We start from the raw sequence: 16,113 nt of genomic DNA on the forward strand, positions 1-16,113 counted from the left end.
AATATAATATCATTATTATTAAATTACTAAAATATGAATGCTGGGATCTCACCAAGAATTTTTCACAGCGTGGTAGTGGGAGGAGCCGGGGGTGGGAGCAGCGAAATAAACGGAGATCCTTGCAACCCCCTGCAGGCGAGGCAGGACAAGTCATGCACATGCTTACGCTTTGTGGAAGTAGTTGTCAGCATATATATCATTCTATATCTATGGTTGTCAGTAGGTAGATGCAGAGTCTGAGTCACAGGATGACGTACACCCTAGCAAAGCATGGACGCCATTCCATGGTGGGGAAACTAGACTTTTGCCATAGTGTTATCATTTCTGTCTGACTGAGAAACCTGTTTTGACCTTTCAAAACATTAAGAATGGCCTACAATTAATATTAGGTTTTCTTAAACCTTTTTTTTTTTTCAATCGTAACCTACTGCATAGTAGTAGTTTCTGCATGCGAGTTGTATTGTATTATTTGTAGTTAAAATAATATAGGCTACTTATTGATTACTTAAAAAAGCTATACTAATAACGTGCATCATCTCACATTTTAAATATTCTAATAAACTTTACTGTGATCATGTGACTGTAGAGTTTTGCTTTTGTTGTCGTTGCTCCGATATATATACATATATATATATACATATGGTTGTTGCTCCATTAAAAGACTTAACTTACACTTGATCCCACGTGTGCTTGCAAGAATAAGTGGAAACCCTGTTTGTCACTGTTGTTCCATAGTTAAGGAATATACAACATAAATGTTTTTTCCACTTATCGCAAGTAAAACTGGACATGTACTGTGTCCCACATTTTACATTTTAAAACCTACACACTATATGAAAATCTATCTATGGGAAACTCAAGTCATACAAAAGGATTACTGTACAATTGTGGAGGTTTTTATTTTTTTCTAAAGACCTTTACAGAAAAACCCAGCTTGTTATGCTACATTCCCGCTAGCCGCTCGCCACAAGTGAAACGTTTTTCCTTGTCGCTCAACTATTTTTCCCAAAGTTCGCCATGGTGGCGAAGGCTTTGAAAAATGTACTTGTGTAAGACTGCCAGGCTCCAGAACATTCAACGTGTGCTGGTAGATGAATCAATACAGACGGTTTAGTTTGATTTCATTTTCCCCAATGAAAGCTCTTTAGCTTGATCATGTAACATATGCACGCCACAAACGTTGTGTTTGGCGGGAGAGAGGCTCTAATTAGAAACAAAGTCAGCGAATGGTGCTGCTTGTAAACACCCCCCCCCCCCACCCCCCCCACCCCCCCACCCCCCCAAAAAAAACAAACAAACAAACAAAAAAAAAAACACACATGGCATCCAAACGGAAAAAAATGTTCGAAAACAAATTGTACAGACCAATTACCAGAATCATGTTTCGAAAGATGTAGCCCAAGGAATGCCAGTCACCCATGTACACACGACTAAAATATGATCGCGATAGTCATGGGGAGGTGAAGCAGTCATGGTTTCAAATTGGTCCCGTAAGAACATTTTCACATACGGCAAGCCGGAAACACGCAGCTTCAAGATCACAGCTTAGTCCCCCCCCCCCCCCCCCCCCACCCTGTTGTTTGCTATCTCTTTAAAATGTGTTTAAATATATTTTGGAAATAGTAACAGAGTGGATTCAAAAGAGGAATAATTTGATAAAATAATAAACACATCTATTATTTTAAAAAGAAGGATTCGTCTCACTATGATTTATTGAGTTTTAATGTCAGAATTGGTGCAATATTACTGTCCGTAGTCAGTAGTCACTAAACACAGTAGTGGTTGTACAATCCTACTAATAGTATTAATCACATTAGTACAATCTGCGGTTGGTCAGGGAGGCATTAATATTAACATACACTAACAGCACGGTCTACTGGCACAATTTTACTGTTCTGTAGTGGAAAGAAAACCGCATCACAGTCAAAATAATGTAAAGGGCAGTACATGAATAGCTCTGCAAACCTATTCAGAATTTAGGAAATCTGTAATGATGTTTTTTCATGTGGGACTAACTGACATTTAATAAATGTGAATCAGAGTTACAGTGCAATTTAAATATGATATTTATGTGTATTGTAAATGGTAGGGTCAGGCATTTAAATATCTATGTGTTTTCAAATAAAATACACGTCTTTTTGCCTTGCTGAAACAGTATGTTTATAACTAGTTTAAAGTGTGGCTAAAAAATGTTAAGTTACTTTAGCCACAGTGGCTAACTAAATGAAAGTCTTAGAGGGAAAGCAGCTATGGTATAATAATAAAGATCTGCAATGGTGTTGGTTGTTATAGAGCTGTGTATCAGGGGGGCGCACTCAGGATCTAGTCTCATCTGTCAACAGGGGGGAATGTGCTAATAAAGTTCAGTGAAGTTCAATCTCGTCTCCGTGTCGCATACATTACACGCACCAAACTAAAGGACATGCTGTGACAACCAACCCATTGAAGAGTATTGAGAGCTGAAACAAGTATCTTAAGCAAACCAATTTCTCACATAAAGGAATAATCAACAATGTTTCACAGGATTATTATTATTTTATGGCCGTTACGCAAACTGAAAACACAGCGTAACGGCCTGAATACAGCGCCATTTTTCCTGGTAACAAAATAACGGCCCGTTACGCTCAACAGCGCTGGTGAGAGCCCTGGAATGTATTCCCATCATACATTCCTGCTGCTTCTAATTCTGCTCAACGTGCATTTTTTTCGCCCAGCATACAAATGAGAGACTGGCGCAGCGTTTTTTAAACATGACTCATTAATATTGGAGACCACAGCAGGTTTGAGTAATTGATACAGCATGTCAGTCAAGAGGACTTTGCATTACCTTCACATGTTCATCAGCTTCTCTTGTTTCTAGTACTTTCACTAGCTCTATGGGCAGCTGTTTTGGGTTATTTTGAGAGCAGGGCATCATACAGTGCAATCAAACAATTAGCAGACCTGGGGAAAATGTATATGCCCAACCTTATACAGACTTTGTTTGGTGTGTTGGATCACCAAGTTCAAAGTCATCTTTTGTATTTCAAAATTGTTCAAAAGTGGTAAACAACAATTATTTATTTAATATCCCACTGTCAGTGCTCAAAATCAGATTAAAAAAACAATCAAACAAAAAAAAAAAACAAGTTTGCCTTCTTTGGAAATCATGCTCATATTTATTCTATTCAAGTGGCAGCAAGAAATTATAAATATTTTCCTGGAAATGACCTTGACTTGATATAATACATTCCAGTGCCAGTTTTTAATTGTTGTTTATACTGAGCTCTATGAAGATCATAAACATTTAATTTTAAAAGATGTATTCCCACCTGCAGGTATTTCCAATTGTGTTTATTAAAGTTGCAAGACCATATATAGGTTTTATACGGTAATATTTCACGTTTATGAATGATGTCACCTCATAAATCTCCTTTTTCATTTTGCTTCCAGAGGTATAACAGTTAGCGTGAAGGTGTCAGGGAGTAGAAGGAGCTTGCCTATCTTGTATCACGCAGTAGCAGGCAGTTTCTGTCCTTCAAGCCAAAAACTAACTGAAAAGAAACTGGTCAGCAAGGTCTCCTGAATGAAGAATACTGCTCAGAGCCATGGCAGACTACAGCAAACAGAAACCAAGGGTCCATAATCGAACAGCATTGTGGGCCACTGCAACATTTACTGCCTATACGTTGCTTATCAGGTGTTAAAAATTGGGATAGTAAGTGATAATAAAAGCTATTCTTTAAAAAAAAAAAAAATCTTTAAACCTTTAATGTAGCAGTGACTTTCTAATATCCTCAGTGTATTTCATTTCAGCTTTATTGCCGCAGTAAATTCAATCACTGAATTAACTGATCGAAATGGACTGTAACTTGTTTTTATGCTGCAAGACGCTTGCTAATTTGTTCGGGTTTTAATATGTACACCATGAGGGTGAGCGGCAACACAACACTAATGTCAATTGACTGAGGCATAAATATGTGCTTTCTGTGTAATTTAAAAAAAAACAATGCATTGGAGACTGTCAGTGGATTTCCCAGTCAGCCTAGAGGCATAACTCCATGTCTTTCAAAGGCTTCAGATGAGCAATGCCTAGTGAAGCAGGTTCGATGTGTGTCTCAGTCCCCTTGGGGGTGTCCCAGGGAGTGGGGATGGGGCTGGGGCTTGACTCAAATGCCACATGTACTTTTCTTCAATGTCCCAATGCTAGCTACAATGAGCAATTGTTAGAATGGTACCACAATTCATATTTTGATATACAAATGTGTGAAGTCGATGTTGGACTAAAAGCAAAACACTGCAGTAGTTGCAATAAGTGCATCTCTGATTTTGATCACCACTGCAGATGGCTGAATAACTGTGTCGGGGGAAGGAACTACTGATAAGTTGCCAGATCTATACTGAGTAAATTAACACCAGCTTCCTAGGCTGGTGTTAACGAGGGTGTTAACGAGGGTCGTGGGTTCAATCCCAGGTGGGGGACAGTGCTGCTGTACCCTTGAGCAAGGTACTTTACCTAGATTGCTCCAGTAAGAACCCAACTGTATAAATGCTGCTCTAGAAAGAGTGCAAAGAAGAGCAACCAGAATTATCCCAGGTTTAAAAGGCATGTCGTATGCAGACAGGCTAAAAGAATTGAATCTATTCAGTCTTGAACAAAGAAGACTACGCGGCAATCTGATTCAAACATTCAAAATCCTAAAAGGTATAGACAATGTCAACCCGGGGGACTTCTTTGACTTGAAAAAAGAAAAAAGGACCAGGGGTCATAAATGGAGATTAGATAAAGGGGCATTCAGAACAGAAAATAGGAGGCACTTTTTTACACAGAGAATTGTGAGGGTCTGGAACCAACTCCCCAGTAATGTTGTTGAAGCTGACACCCTGGGATCCTTCAAGAAGCTGCTTGATGAGATTCTGGGCCTCCTCTCGTTTGTAAACTTTCTTATGTTCTTATGTTCTTAAATGGGTAATTGTATGTAAAAATAATGTGATATCTTGTAACAATTGTAAGTCGCCCTGGATAAGGGCGTCTGCGAAGATATAAATAAATAATACAAATGCTTTCATATTGGTGTAAAGCAGTGGTCGGCAATTAAATTTGAAAACAAACCAGAAAATGAGTAACAATTGTGACAGTATGTCTTTGTAACCTCCAAATAAATAGTAGTAAAGATAATATAGCATTTGTGTTGTATCTATTAAGAGACAAATTAGTTTAGTTTAACATTTCGATATGTTGAAAGTGAAACATAACTCAAAATAACTCCTACGTGTTTTTTGATTTTTTTTGCCGGCTGTTCAGCTGGTGCCCCCCACGTTTGTCAGGTGGTTTTGAGCGACATATTGTGCGATTTGGTATTTTAACAAAATAATGAGGCACATGTTCATTTTTTGTTTGAATAGTGATGTTATTTCAATACAAACTTAAAAAATATATATAACTATTGAAACTCAAAGTTAGCTCAGCGTGCAATGATCATGTGATTATTATCATGTGCTTGCTCCGGTGCAGTAGCCCAGTTGGCAGCAACATTATTAGCTGATTGCGTGTGACACATCTCTCTCTACCCTTAAATGAAAAGTCGATGAAGAAAACTGCAGCTTTAAAGATGATTGGAAGGACAACTATCTGTGTATCTTACCATAATTTGCGAACACTAAACCTATGTCTGTTGTGCAATGACAGTATCTCAGTAATTCAGGAATACAACTTGAGGTGCCACTTCAAGTCCATGCACAAACAGTTCAATTAATCATTTCCACTACAATCGGATGGTTGGCGAAAGAAAATTGACATGTTAGTCATAAGCCATAATCATACCTTGTTAGTTGTACCACACAGCAACAGAAGGCTATTGCCGCCTCATTAAAGGTAGCATGGATCTTGACACGAAAAAACAAGCCATGTGTGATCGGCTAAGCTGGGAACTTAAAGAAGTAATGGAGGCAGTAATGAAAATTATTAATTTCATCAAAGCAACATCAAGCTTGCAACACCGCCTCTTCTGAGAGCCTGTGGGAATCATCAGTGAGCAACAACAATCTGCTCCTCCACAACGAAGTACGATGGTTGAGCAAGGGCAATTCACTGCAGTGGTTCTGTGGGCTTCAGAACCAAGTGTGCGACTTCCTGCGAAGAGGCAAACACGAGAAATCGGCCCAGTATCTCGGCATTCTTGGAAAAAAAAGAGTTCATTGCAAAGGTGGCATTCCTAACCGACATCTTTGCTGTCAACCTACAACTATAAGGACGAGACAAAACTGTCATCGACCTGGTCGAAAAACTGGATGGGAAGAAACTAGATATATTTCTGTCAGACTTAACATCGAGTAACAATCAGCAAGTACTGTACTTTGGAATCGATATTGCAAAACACTTCATTTTCTGCTTACTCGCAAGAAATATGTGACGGTCAAATGGGGAACCCCCCATGACGGCAATATTAAAACGAAGTTCTGCTCTCACTCAGCCCTTCATACAGCCCTGCCAATAAGATCTTCTGCAGGCCGACATTTGTCGACCACTGGTGTAAAGCAGTTAATCTACAGGTAATCCAATTCAGTACATGCAATTTAAATCCAATGGGTTGTCACTGCTGGTTATGTTTTAATTTGGTTATGGTTCTATTAGGCTTTCTCCAGGACATTATAATGGAATCTGACTTGGGATTTGTTTTGATTTACATCAGCCTTTACATCAGCGGGAGAAAACACAGGTTTTTTTTTTAGAATAAACTGTCTTTTCCTGGCAGTGTATAGGTTGATCGACCCCTTGGACTTTGTTAAGCATCAACAAGATGGAAGTCAATAAATAAATTATACAAGCACAATAGTATGGCACACTCTTCCAATCCAATAACCTGCTAACTTGGACAACCTCCATCAGCCAACACTGACATATTTCTTCAAGCAGTGGGGGTAATGAGCAAGGAAGAGTACAGTACCTACTGACCATGAATACTACATCTTTGAATTAATTTACCAGGACGGTCATTAAAGGAGTGCCTGTTTCATTACAAAATACACAGCTAATGGCTGGACAGTTCCATCTATTGCCTATTCAATACACTCCAAGCCTTTGTATAATATATCAGCTAATGGCACAGGCTTATGGTGCTGCTGGCATTTTGCACTGTTTAATTTATGGTTTTCTTCATCAGAAAAAAATATCAATTTCCCTATCCAATTATAGGCAAGTAAGTTGAGGATGAAGCATGTGATTATACAATCAGATGACAGAATTCTTAATTTTTTTTAATATTCCACAGCAACAGCCTGAATTGGTTAGAAAGCTCAATTATGTAAAATGAAAAACATTTCAAATGATGTATTATGATCTCAAGGAAAGTAGCTTTTACTGTAGCTTTAAATTAGGCAATTGCAATCCTGCAGGTAAAATGTTGTTGCTGTGATGCTTCATCCTAACTCTGTCAAACTGCATTAATAATTGCACACAATCACCAAACGGGAACAAGTTTGTAAAAGAGATTACAAAATGACTTTCGTGTGAACCCAAATTCAGATGGCTCAGCACCTAACAACTGTTTAACGTATTTGTCCTTCTGCATATTCAGGATTACATTACTGCCTTATCCATAACTAGAAGGGAACGTGTCAATATGGCCCCCATAATATACCAAGAAAAAAAAAAGACATAACAAATTAATTCTCAGTCATTAGAAAATTCATAAAAGCTTTGAGATAATATATGAAATCCAATAGGCTCCTTGGATTCAGAATAATGGTAATGAATAGGAATATCCCATGGAACAGGCATGTAGTACAACTACTGGTATAAAACAGAGCAAAAAAATCTTGTGAAGCATCTCAAACAACATTTACAGCTATATATTGTAACAGACAATCAATATTATGTATAGTGAAAATGTCACTAAAATACAAAAAGTGACATTTGAAAATTATTTAATTGGTTAATCATTCCTAGTGGCATGACAACAGTTGAGGTGGACTCACGCTGGTTTGCCAGCAATGACAGATGTTTTAAAAGACAGCTACAGAATATATAATTAAGGCAGGAGCCACAGTATGAGGTTCTACCATTGTGTGCATAATCAAGACTGGATGACTGGATCAACTCCTGTGGCAAAGTGGCTTTCAGCTTTAAGCAATTCGACCATGCTGGGACATCAGGCTGGTTCATTAGTGGGTAGAACCTTAAACGTTGTTCAAATCAATGAATCGGTATGGACATGCATTTATGAAACATGTTTCTACTCCTATGCAGTTTACTAATCCATATGCCCTAAGCGTATCACGTGATTTGTATTACACAACTGGAGGGAGTTACTCATGGATTTTGGATACAGATACATTTCCTGTTTATCCACTCGTCTCACATTGTGATATTAAGAATGGTCAAATGTATTCAGGCCAATAATCAAGCAGGTACACTGTTTTTTTATGCTCAAACATCACCATCAAAAAACAGTTATGTATTAGAAAATCTTCTGAAAAATACATGCAACTCACCTGATCTTAAAATCCTTAACCCATGCTGGGTTATCTGTATCTCTGTGTACTACCTTTCAAATATTTTTGTTCTGATATTTGGTAAGAGTTTCTGATACTAAGCACATATCACAGCAATAGGCTTACTCGAAGAGACATAAAAAGAATATTCTCTAGCTAATAACTGAAACGGATATCCAGATGGTACACTTTTGCCTGATTCTGCTGTAACTTCACAGTGCAAGTTCACACAAGTTATATTCCTTGGAGGTAAACTGATCCAAGAGCCAGAAAAGATCAATAACCCCAGAGGAGGAATTAATCAATACACGCTGGTACAGAGGTGCATGTACCAGGAACCTGCTGTTCAGGCTGATTGGAAACGGTGCATCTTTAAAGGTAATTTGTTTTTAAGGGCAGTGAAATTCCTTGGCTCTGCAAAATTGTGTACCAGCTATCGTAGCAGTATATTTTAAATCACAGGGTTAGATCAAGATCAGCAATAATTCTTCCGTGTGCAGTAACCTGCGTTGAACATGGAAGACCATTTTATACTGCTTTATGGCAGCAAACATGGTTCTAAAAATACTGAGGAAGACTTCATATTCTTTATACTTGTTGCCAATTTAAGCTAATGTGTCAAACTGCTTTTATACCCAAAGCAGGGGTTGCATAAATCACAAGCTGACAGCAGGTTATACCTGAAACAGATGTGAAAATTAAGCATTTTGGGGGCTCCCGAGTGGCACATCCAGTAAAAGCACTGGAGCCTGGACGTCACCGGTTCGAGTCCAGGCTATTCCTTTGCCGACCGAGGATGGGAGCTCCCAGGGGGCAGCGCACAATTGGACAAGCGCCGCCCAGGGCGAGGGAGAGTTAGGTCGGCCAGGGTGTCCTCGGCTCACCGCACACCAGCGACCCCTGTGGTCTGACTGGGTGCCTGTGGGCTTGCCTGTAAGCTGCCCAGGGCTGCATTGTCCTCTGATGCTGTAGCTCTGAGGTGGCTGCATGGTGAGTCTGCAGTGTGTAAAAAAGTCGTCGGCTAACAGCACACGCTTCGGAGGACAGCGTGTGTTCATCTTCGCCACTCCTGAGTCAGTGCAGGGGTGGTAGCGGTGAGCTGAGCTAAACAAAATAATTGGACACTACTAAATTGGGGAGAAAACAACAAAAAAACTAATTGTCGACTACGAAAAAAAAAAAAAAGAAAATTAAGCATTTTAAGTGTGTTTCTATAGGCAATACACAGGGAAATAAAGCAATAGCCTGGCCATAGAATGCAATCTTCCGTACAATTATCCATTACACCTATAAGATGAAAAGGCAAGCTAAGAAAAGAACCCAACCCCTAGACCTACTGAGACATAATCAATATCCAGAGACATTCCATTCTAATGGTTTGGCATTCAGACTAGGAAAGAAATCTTTAAATCCAAGGGCCAGAATAATACAGCATTCTGAGTAAAAGCCCTAAGCTTGAAGCATCAGTAGACTCAATTCTGTAATTATTGCTGCTGACCACATTCAGTATGATGACAGTGCATTATACTCTGCTTTTTGTCATTCAGCAGTTATGCATGCATCCCAAGCGGCACAGAGAAAATCACCTCCAAAAAACCCTTGCATTATAAAAGTCTAGGCTGCTTGCTGCAGTCTTCCATCTCTAAACACTTGGCCAATGGCCTGCTTCTCTTAAAGGTGCCATTGAAGCCTCAACCTTTCACAAATACCAATTAGGACTGACAGCACTAGCAGAGATGCCAGGTCAATGAGTAAAGTTAGCTCTCAATCCGAGCTGGCACAGTCACAGCACATTAGGGGCTTTTGTCATAATTTCAGTGTTCACCTGCCATTCAAAAAGGTCTAAATTTAAATGTCTGCTAGCTTGTGAGATTTCAATATTTTTTGTCATTTGCAGGCTAGTCCATCATCTTTGGTTGGTTCAGAATGAGGCACTCTGAGATGGCTTCTGATTCCTAATTATTTGCTCTAAATTCTGGGCCACACCCAGTTTACAAGCTGTAAAGCTGCCAAAATACTTTTATTTGCATAGAAATGGCCTTGGTTGCAGGTTGAAAACAGAATATTCCTTCACCTAAATTTCTCTTTCTTTCCCACTTTGATTTTAAAGTCAGTTCTTCCTCTGACCAGTCCACAAGAGTGTTAAGACTACCAGCCTCATTTGGCTTGTGACTGGAGTGTATTTGCATAGTAGAAACACAGAGTAGAAACACTCCAGCTGCTTAAGTGTTTTTAATATTATTGCCTCAGGTTCAACTCCGGAGCACGCATCTGCTTTCTTTTTTTTACATTCTTTTTAAAACTCTAGCACTAAGAAATGGAACCCTAGCAAACTAATTAAATGGTTTTGGTGCCTTGTACTAAAATGAAATGTAAATATTAGTTTATTATTGCTTTGCAAACTCCTTTCATATAACTTATTTTAAAAGTGCTCGTTTCAATTAAAGAACAATAGTTCTGTTTTATAATGAGCATCTGCTCTTCAGGTTTTATATTTAAGTGGACATTTAAAAAGAAATGCAATCCCGTTGCAGTAGTACAGTGGCTGTAACTGTTTGATATCTAGAAGGACAAACCAGTTTCAATGGCCAAGGCTTTTTCTCCTGCAGCTAAATTTACCTTTCAGGAATACAAACTAAGAAAAAAGCAACTAAGTTCAGCCTTCTACTAAAGTTGCCTGAACAGATGGCAAAACTGTGGTAGAATGGTAATAATAAATCAGACCCCAAATAATTATACATTAGTATAAAACTATAAATTATTGTATTTCAAAACAGTATTCTTTTCAGCTGACATTTGAAGGGGAGTGCAATGTACCGATTTTTAATGTACTACCTATATACTAATATGTATGGAAAGAATGATAACTTAGCCCTAGGATGCATGTGTTAGATCTGAGCTCCAGCACATGCAAATCACAAGCTAATAGATCACATTTAACCTTTTCAGTCTGAATTCAGTAGTATGTAAATAGAGGTTCTGCAATATATTCTTCTCTATTCCAAAGAATAGAGAAAAAGCAACTATACCATGACTCCCTCCAGACGTTGTGTGCACAGGAATGCCCATACCAAGTTTAATCACGGTTGGCTCAGTGGTTCAAGATACAGATAAGTATAATTGTGACTTGCGCATATTGTATGTACGGCCTTCGCACTATTCCCTGCTGGGTATAATAAATAATACATGTTTTTCAGATGGTACCAGTAGCTTAAAAAGCACAGTCAACATATTTGAATTTAAAATGACTACACAGAGCTCAATGTGGGATCTTACAAATACAGTGCATTTGAAGACAGAAAACTCAGTACTGGGAACTCTGAGCATGCATATTTGATGCAGAGATTCGGGTACCTGACACCAACAGGAAATGACAACAGTTATAATGTTCTCTCATTACCAACTCGGTAGCAAAGGAGGGTTAACAACAGACAACAGGCAAGTTTCTGTTAAAACATTATCTGCAGAACCACCAATTTGCCCTATATATTCTACACCGCAAGATCAGAATTATAGCAATCCGGGCCGCACAATTAATACTATAAGCTGCCCTAACCCTCAGCTCAGACTCCTTTAATCTCCATACGAAAGAAAAGCCAGATGGTGAAGAACAACTGCTGAAAGCTATAGATGACTCTATGGAAATACCTTGAGTTCCTAGCGCTGCTTACCTTGTGTTTCCAGTTACCAGTGTAAGCCCTGTGGAGCCCTCTTGCCTGGTGGACAAGCAAGGGGTGGACACAGCACCTGGCACTGGGTTAAGCAAATGCAGCTTCATGGAGTGACAGGACTGGGGCACAGAAAGTCAGTAAACCTGACATTCCCAAAGTATCATTATGCATTAACTCTATAATGCATGCCATCTTTTATTTACTAAGAAAAAATTGCCCAACTTTAGCATCTCACAAGCAGTAAAAAAAACGATATAGGAATTCTGAATTTGCAGTCATCCCAGCATACACAGTTTAAAAGACAGACTATTTTTAGATTAGGGATGACTGAAATATCAAACAGCGAATTATATGCATTGTGTCAGTGCGGTTTTTGATTTCCGGATGGAAAGGATTATATAAAGGTCACTGCACAAACTCACTTTGGAAATGTTGTTGTGCCTTCCGATTAAGCCCATAATCATCTGTTAAACTATTCTGTGGCTGTGCGAAATAGGCTGAAAACCCTAGTAAAGGTGGAATTCAAACAGATGCAACAAAAGAATAAGCTTCTGTACGTGCACTCCTTACCCTGCCAAATAATGAGAAATAACAGCACTATTCCTGTGTCACCCTGGCAGGAGATAGCAAATTCTGTATGTGTTGTTTTCAGTTTGTGTGTGTTTGCAGTCATGCACAAGATATAAATGTACACACATATAAATGCCACACATATTAAATACATATAAGCAATATTTGCATTTTATGTAGAATAAAATAAGAAAGATTAAGAGTATCCTTTATAAGGTTTCATATCATAAACACAAAAAAAATGCTTTGAGCCTAAAGAGACAGCAATCTAAAAGAAGTGCTTACGAATGTCAGGAAATAAGAACTTAAATAGATTTAATTGTAAATATGGAACAGATCCTATGGGCCTCCGTTAAACACTACAGTTAAACTTCTGGAAAGGAAATCTTGCATGTTGATAAAGTACTATCATTTATTACAACATAACAGGATTTTAACACTGTATCTAAAGAAAATATTGGAATTAATGTTACTTTTAACAAAACAGGTTCACCACGAGTTAAGAAAGCCATAAAAGTTTACTTACCCAGAAAATTAGGTTGAAGAGGAACATCATGTACTTCAAACAGCAGAGACAGCCCCTTGCCATGTTGCACTTCTTGAATTCTAAAAGGAACACAAAGGATAGATCCAGGTAAAAGACCACGTACTTGCTGCCTTTGGGCGCACTGTATTTATTTCTCTTTGCCCCTGCGGTGGCGGCACCAGTGTGACTTTGCGCGCGGGAGCCGGTTGAGCCGTAAAAAGCACCAGCTGTAAAGCCACGGCCTCCGAACTCCCTGCCCGAGGTGGAAGCTCTAGCAAAGTCACTGTCCCGGCTATCCACAGACGGGCTACGACGAATCGACGAGTCCTCGCTACTTGACTTCTCCATGGTCTTGCGTGGCTGCACAGTTCTCAGTTTCACTCTCTAACATGTCTCAGTATTAAAAGACAGAAAAACGACAACCCACAATTAATATTTTTTTGTATGCTGCTCCTGTTGTTTTTTGTTGCTGCTGCTACTGCAACCCAGTATCGAAACACACACAATGCAAATGGTTCCAAATTCTGTGCTCTAGGTGTCTTTCTGCACTGTTAGCTGTTTCAAAGATTCTGTGCTGTTACAGCAGCTGTCCGAAACATTACAAAGAGAAGTCCTGCAGGACTAAAAATAATGGTATACTTTTTAAAAAATAAAGAACTTGCACAATTCCTTTTTCACCCTGCCTTGGTAAACTGCCACTGAGCTTTTTCTACTTATTTTATTCATCCCGAACTGACTGTATCAGTCCTTTTGGGTCACTGTAGGCTTTCCCAGGTTTCACTCTCTCTTGCTTTTTCTCTCCCAGCTCCTTCCCTGCTCCAGCATTGCTTGCTTCTGCTATCCTAGCCTCCTCAATCAGCAGTCAGCTGTTCGATCCTACTCTCGTTGTGCCTTCAGTGGCACTGCTGCTGATGTGCTATTACAGGCAACTGCATCTACTAGGCATTCCCTTCAGAAATCCCTATCCCAACTATCTAGTAATAGAGCCCTGCTTTTTTTTTCCTTTCCCCCTTTCACAGCCCCTCCCTTCTGTCAAGGGGCGAGCCAATCGGAGTGCTGCCCCCCTACCAGGGACCCGCCTCTGTGATACAATGTCTTTAATAGGCTTATCATTAGTTTTCTTTGACTATACAAGTTCAGCTCTTCCATCTGCCCTCTCTGGACGTCAGGGAGTCTGTGAGGCCATCAGTGAATTAAAAAAATCATGATGCAACAGGAATATAAGAACAGTTAGGAGGGTGCATATTAATAAAACCACATATGACTTGCTGTAGCTGCCAGCATGGAAAATAAGAAGCAATGTGTACCCTTAACTTTTCTGTGTTTGAGTTAGTGCTCATACCCCTTGCAATGGCTTTTCTGGTCACTATCCAGTGTTTGATTCCTCATCTTTGTTAAGTCGATGAAACATGCTGATATTATAAATAATGATATTATTATTATTATAATTATTTTTCCCTACTTGTAGATAAAAAAAAAAGATTGGGCAAAACTTTTGAAACGCCTACCTTAATTCTACAGCAGGGGTGGACAACTCAGGTCCTGGAGGGTCGGTGTCCCTTCTGGCTTTTGTTCCAACTGTGCTCTAATTAACTTAATTAGACCAATAATTGGTAATAATCGGTCCAATTCTCCAATTGGCCAGTGTCTCTCCTGATTTTTGTTCTAACCATACCCTAAATTAGTTAATTGGACCAATTAAGCCTCTAATAAAGTACTTTAGGGTGCAGTTGAAATAAAAACCAGCCCTCCAGGACCGAGTTGTGCACCACTGAGTTAATGATGAATGTCAAAGATTTTTCAATTGTTCTGGAGGGATAAGTAAGTAACGGTTGCCTATCTTACCAAATTCATCCAGAACTTCAAAACACTCAATAATATAAGTAACTAAGGTTAATTTAATCAACTTGTAACCTGATCCACCACTGAATTTTATTAAAGCATTTTGTAGCATCAACCATCTATTCTTACGAGTAATCACGGGATAATCACTAATAGGTTGTGATGGAATCTGGGGTGATTCCCAAGTGTTATAAAATGGTCCAATAAAATCCACTTTGGCTTGATCAACCACTGTCAAGTAGACAAATGCTTGGGCTACTGCCTTCATCAGTTTCCACTACTATCAGTCAACAAAATGACCTTCGCCTCAACTGGGGGCCTTTATAATAGAATACAATGTCAGGGATAGTATTTGCATAACAGAGGGATTATACACAATATATCCCAATATATTTACCCGTGAATCTGCCTTTACATTGTAAGAGGGGGAAATCAGAGTAATGTAATGTATTTCTGATGATAGTCACCCTGCCGAGTTGAGCACAACTGACTGCTAAGGCAATTTAGAAACAGATGGGATAGAGTTTTAACTCAAATGATCTTAAGGCAAATCCACTAATACTCTGTTTATACTTACACATTTAAGCCATTTTCTTCTCTTTAAAGGTTATACCAACCTAAAAGTGATTACATACACACTTTACACAGAAGGCATCTCCTTTTTTATTATTTGAACATGGTAAATTTGCACAATTTCACAGTTTACTATGCATTTCTATTAGGGCAATAATTTAGAAATTACAAATAGAACCAACACAATAAAACGTGCAGTTCAAGCTTGATCAGCAGCATGGAGATCAGAAAACAGAATAAACAGGATTTCAAACCATAGGAGAGACAGCATGTTCTTCAGCCACTTGTCAGTATTGAGGCTCGCAACAGTTTATTAACCCTGTTCACGACGTACAGGTGGTTATTTGGATCAAAATTCTTAAAAGTGTGTTCATATTTGGAAAGATATACAAGTGACAATAATCTAAAACTTAAATTAGTGTTGGATATTTTTTGCATTGTATTTGTTGAATGAAGACT

At 38.9% G+C, this 16,113-nt stretch overlaps 1 protein-coding gene across 9 annotated transcripts in view; it reads right to left on the minus strand.

Moving 5' to 3' along the window:
• tspan9a (tetraspanin 9a) overlaps nucleotides 1–16,113 on the minus strand; it is a 125,802-nt gene that overhangs the window by 48,059 nt on the left and 61,630 nt on the right. For 7 of the 9 annotated variants that reach the window (XM_059027556.1, XM_034026433.3, XM_059027555.1 and 4 more), the window contains one exon: nucleotides 13,240–13,319. In XM_059027556.1, the coding sequence (XP_058883539.1) occupies nucleotides 13,240–13,302 (63 nt within the window). In that variant the 5' untranslated portion in view covers nucleotides 13,303–13,319. Of the gene's footprint in view, nucleotides 1–13,239; nucleotides 14,206–16,113 lie in introns of those variants that run through there. The other 2 variants (XM_059027557.1, XM_034026427.3) reach the window with 2 other exon arrangements.

The sequence above is a fragment of the Acipenser ruthenus genome, chromosome 7, assembly GCF_902713425.1.
Source record: "Acipenser ruthenus chromosome 7, fAciRut3.2 maternal haplotype, whole genome shotgun sequence".
NCBI classification, from domain to species: Eukaryota; Metazoa; Chordata; class Actinopteri; order Acipenseriformes; family Acipenseridae; genus Acipenser; species Acipenser ruthenus.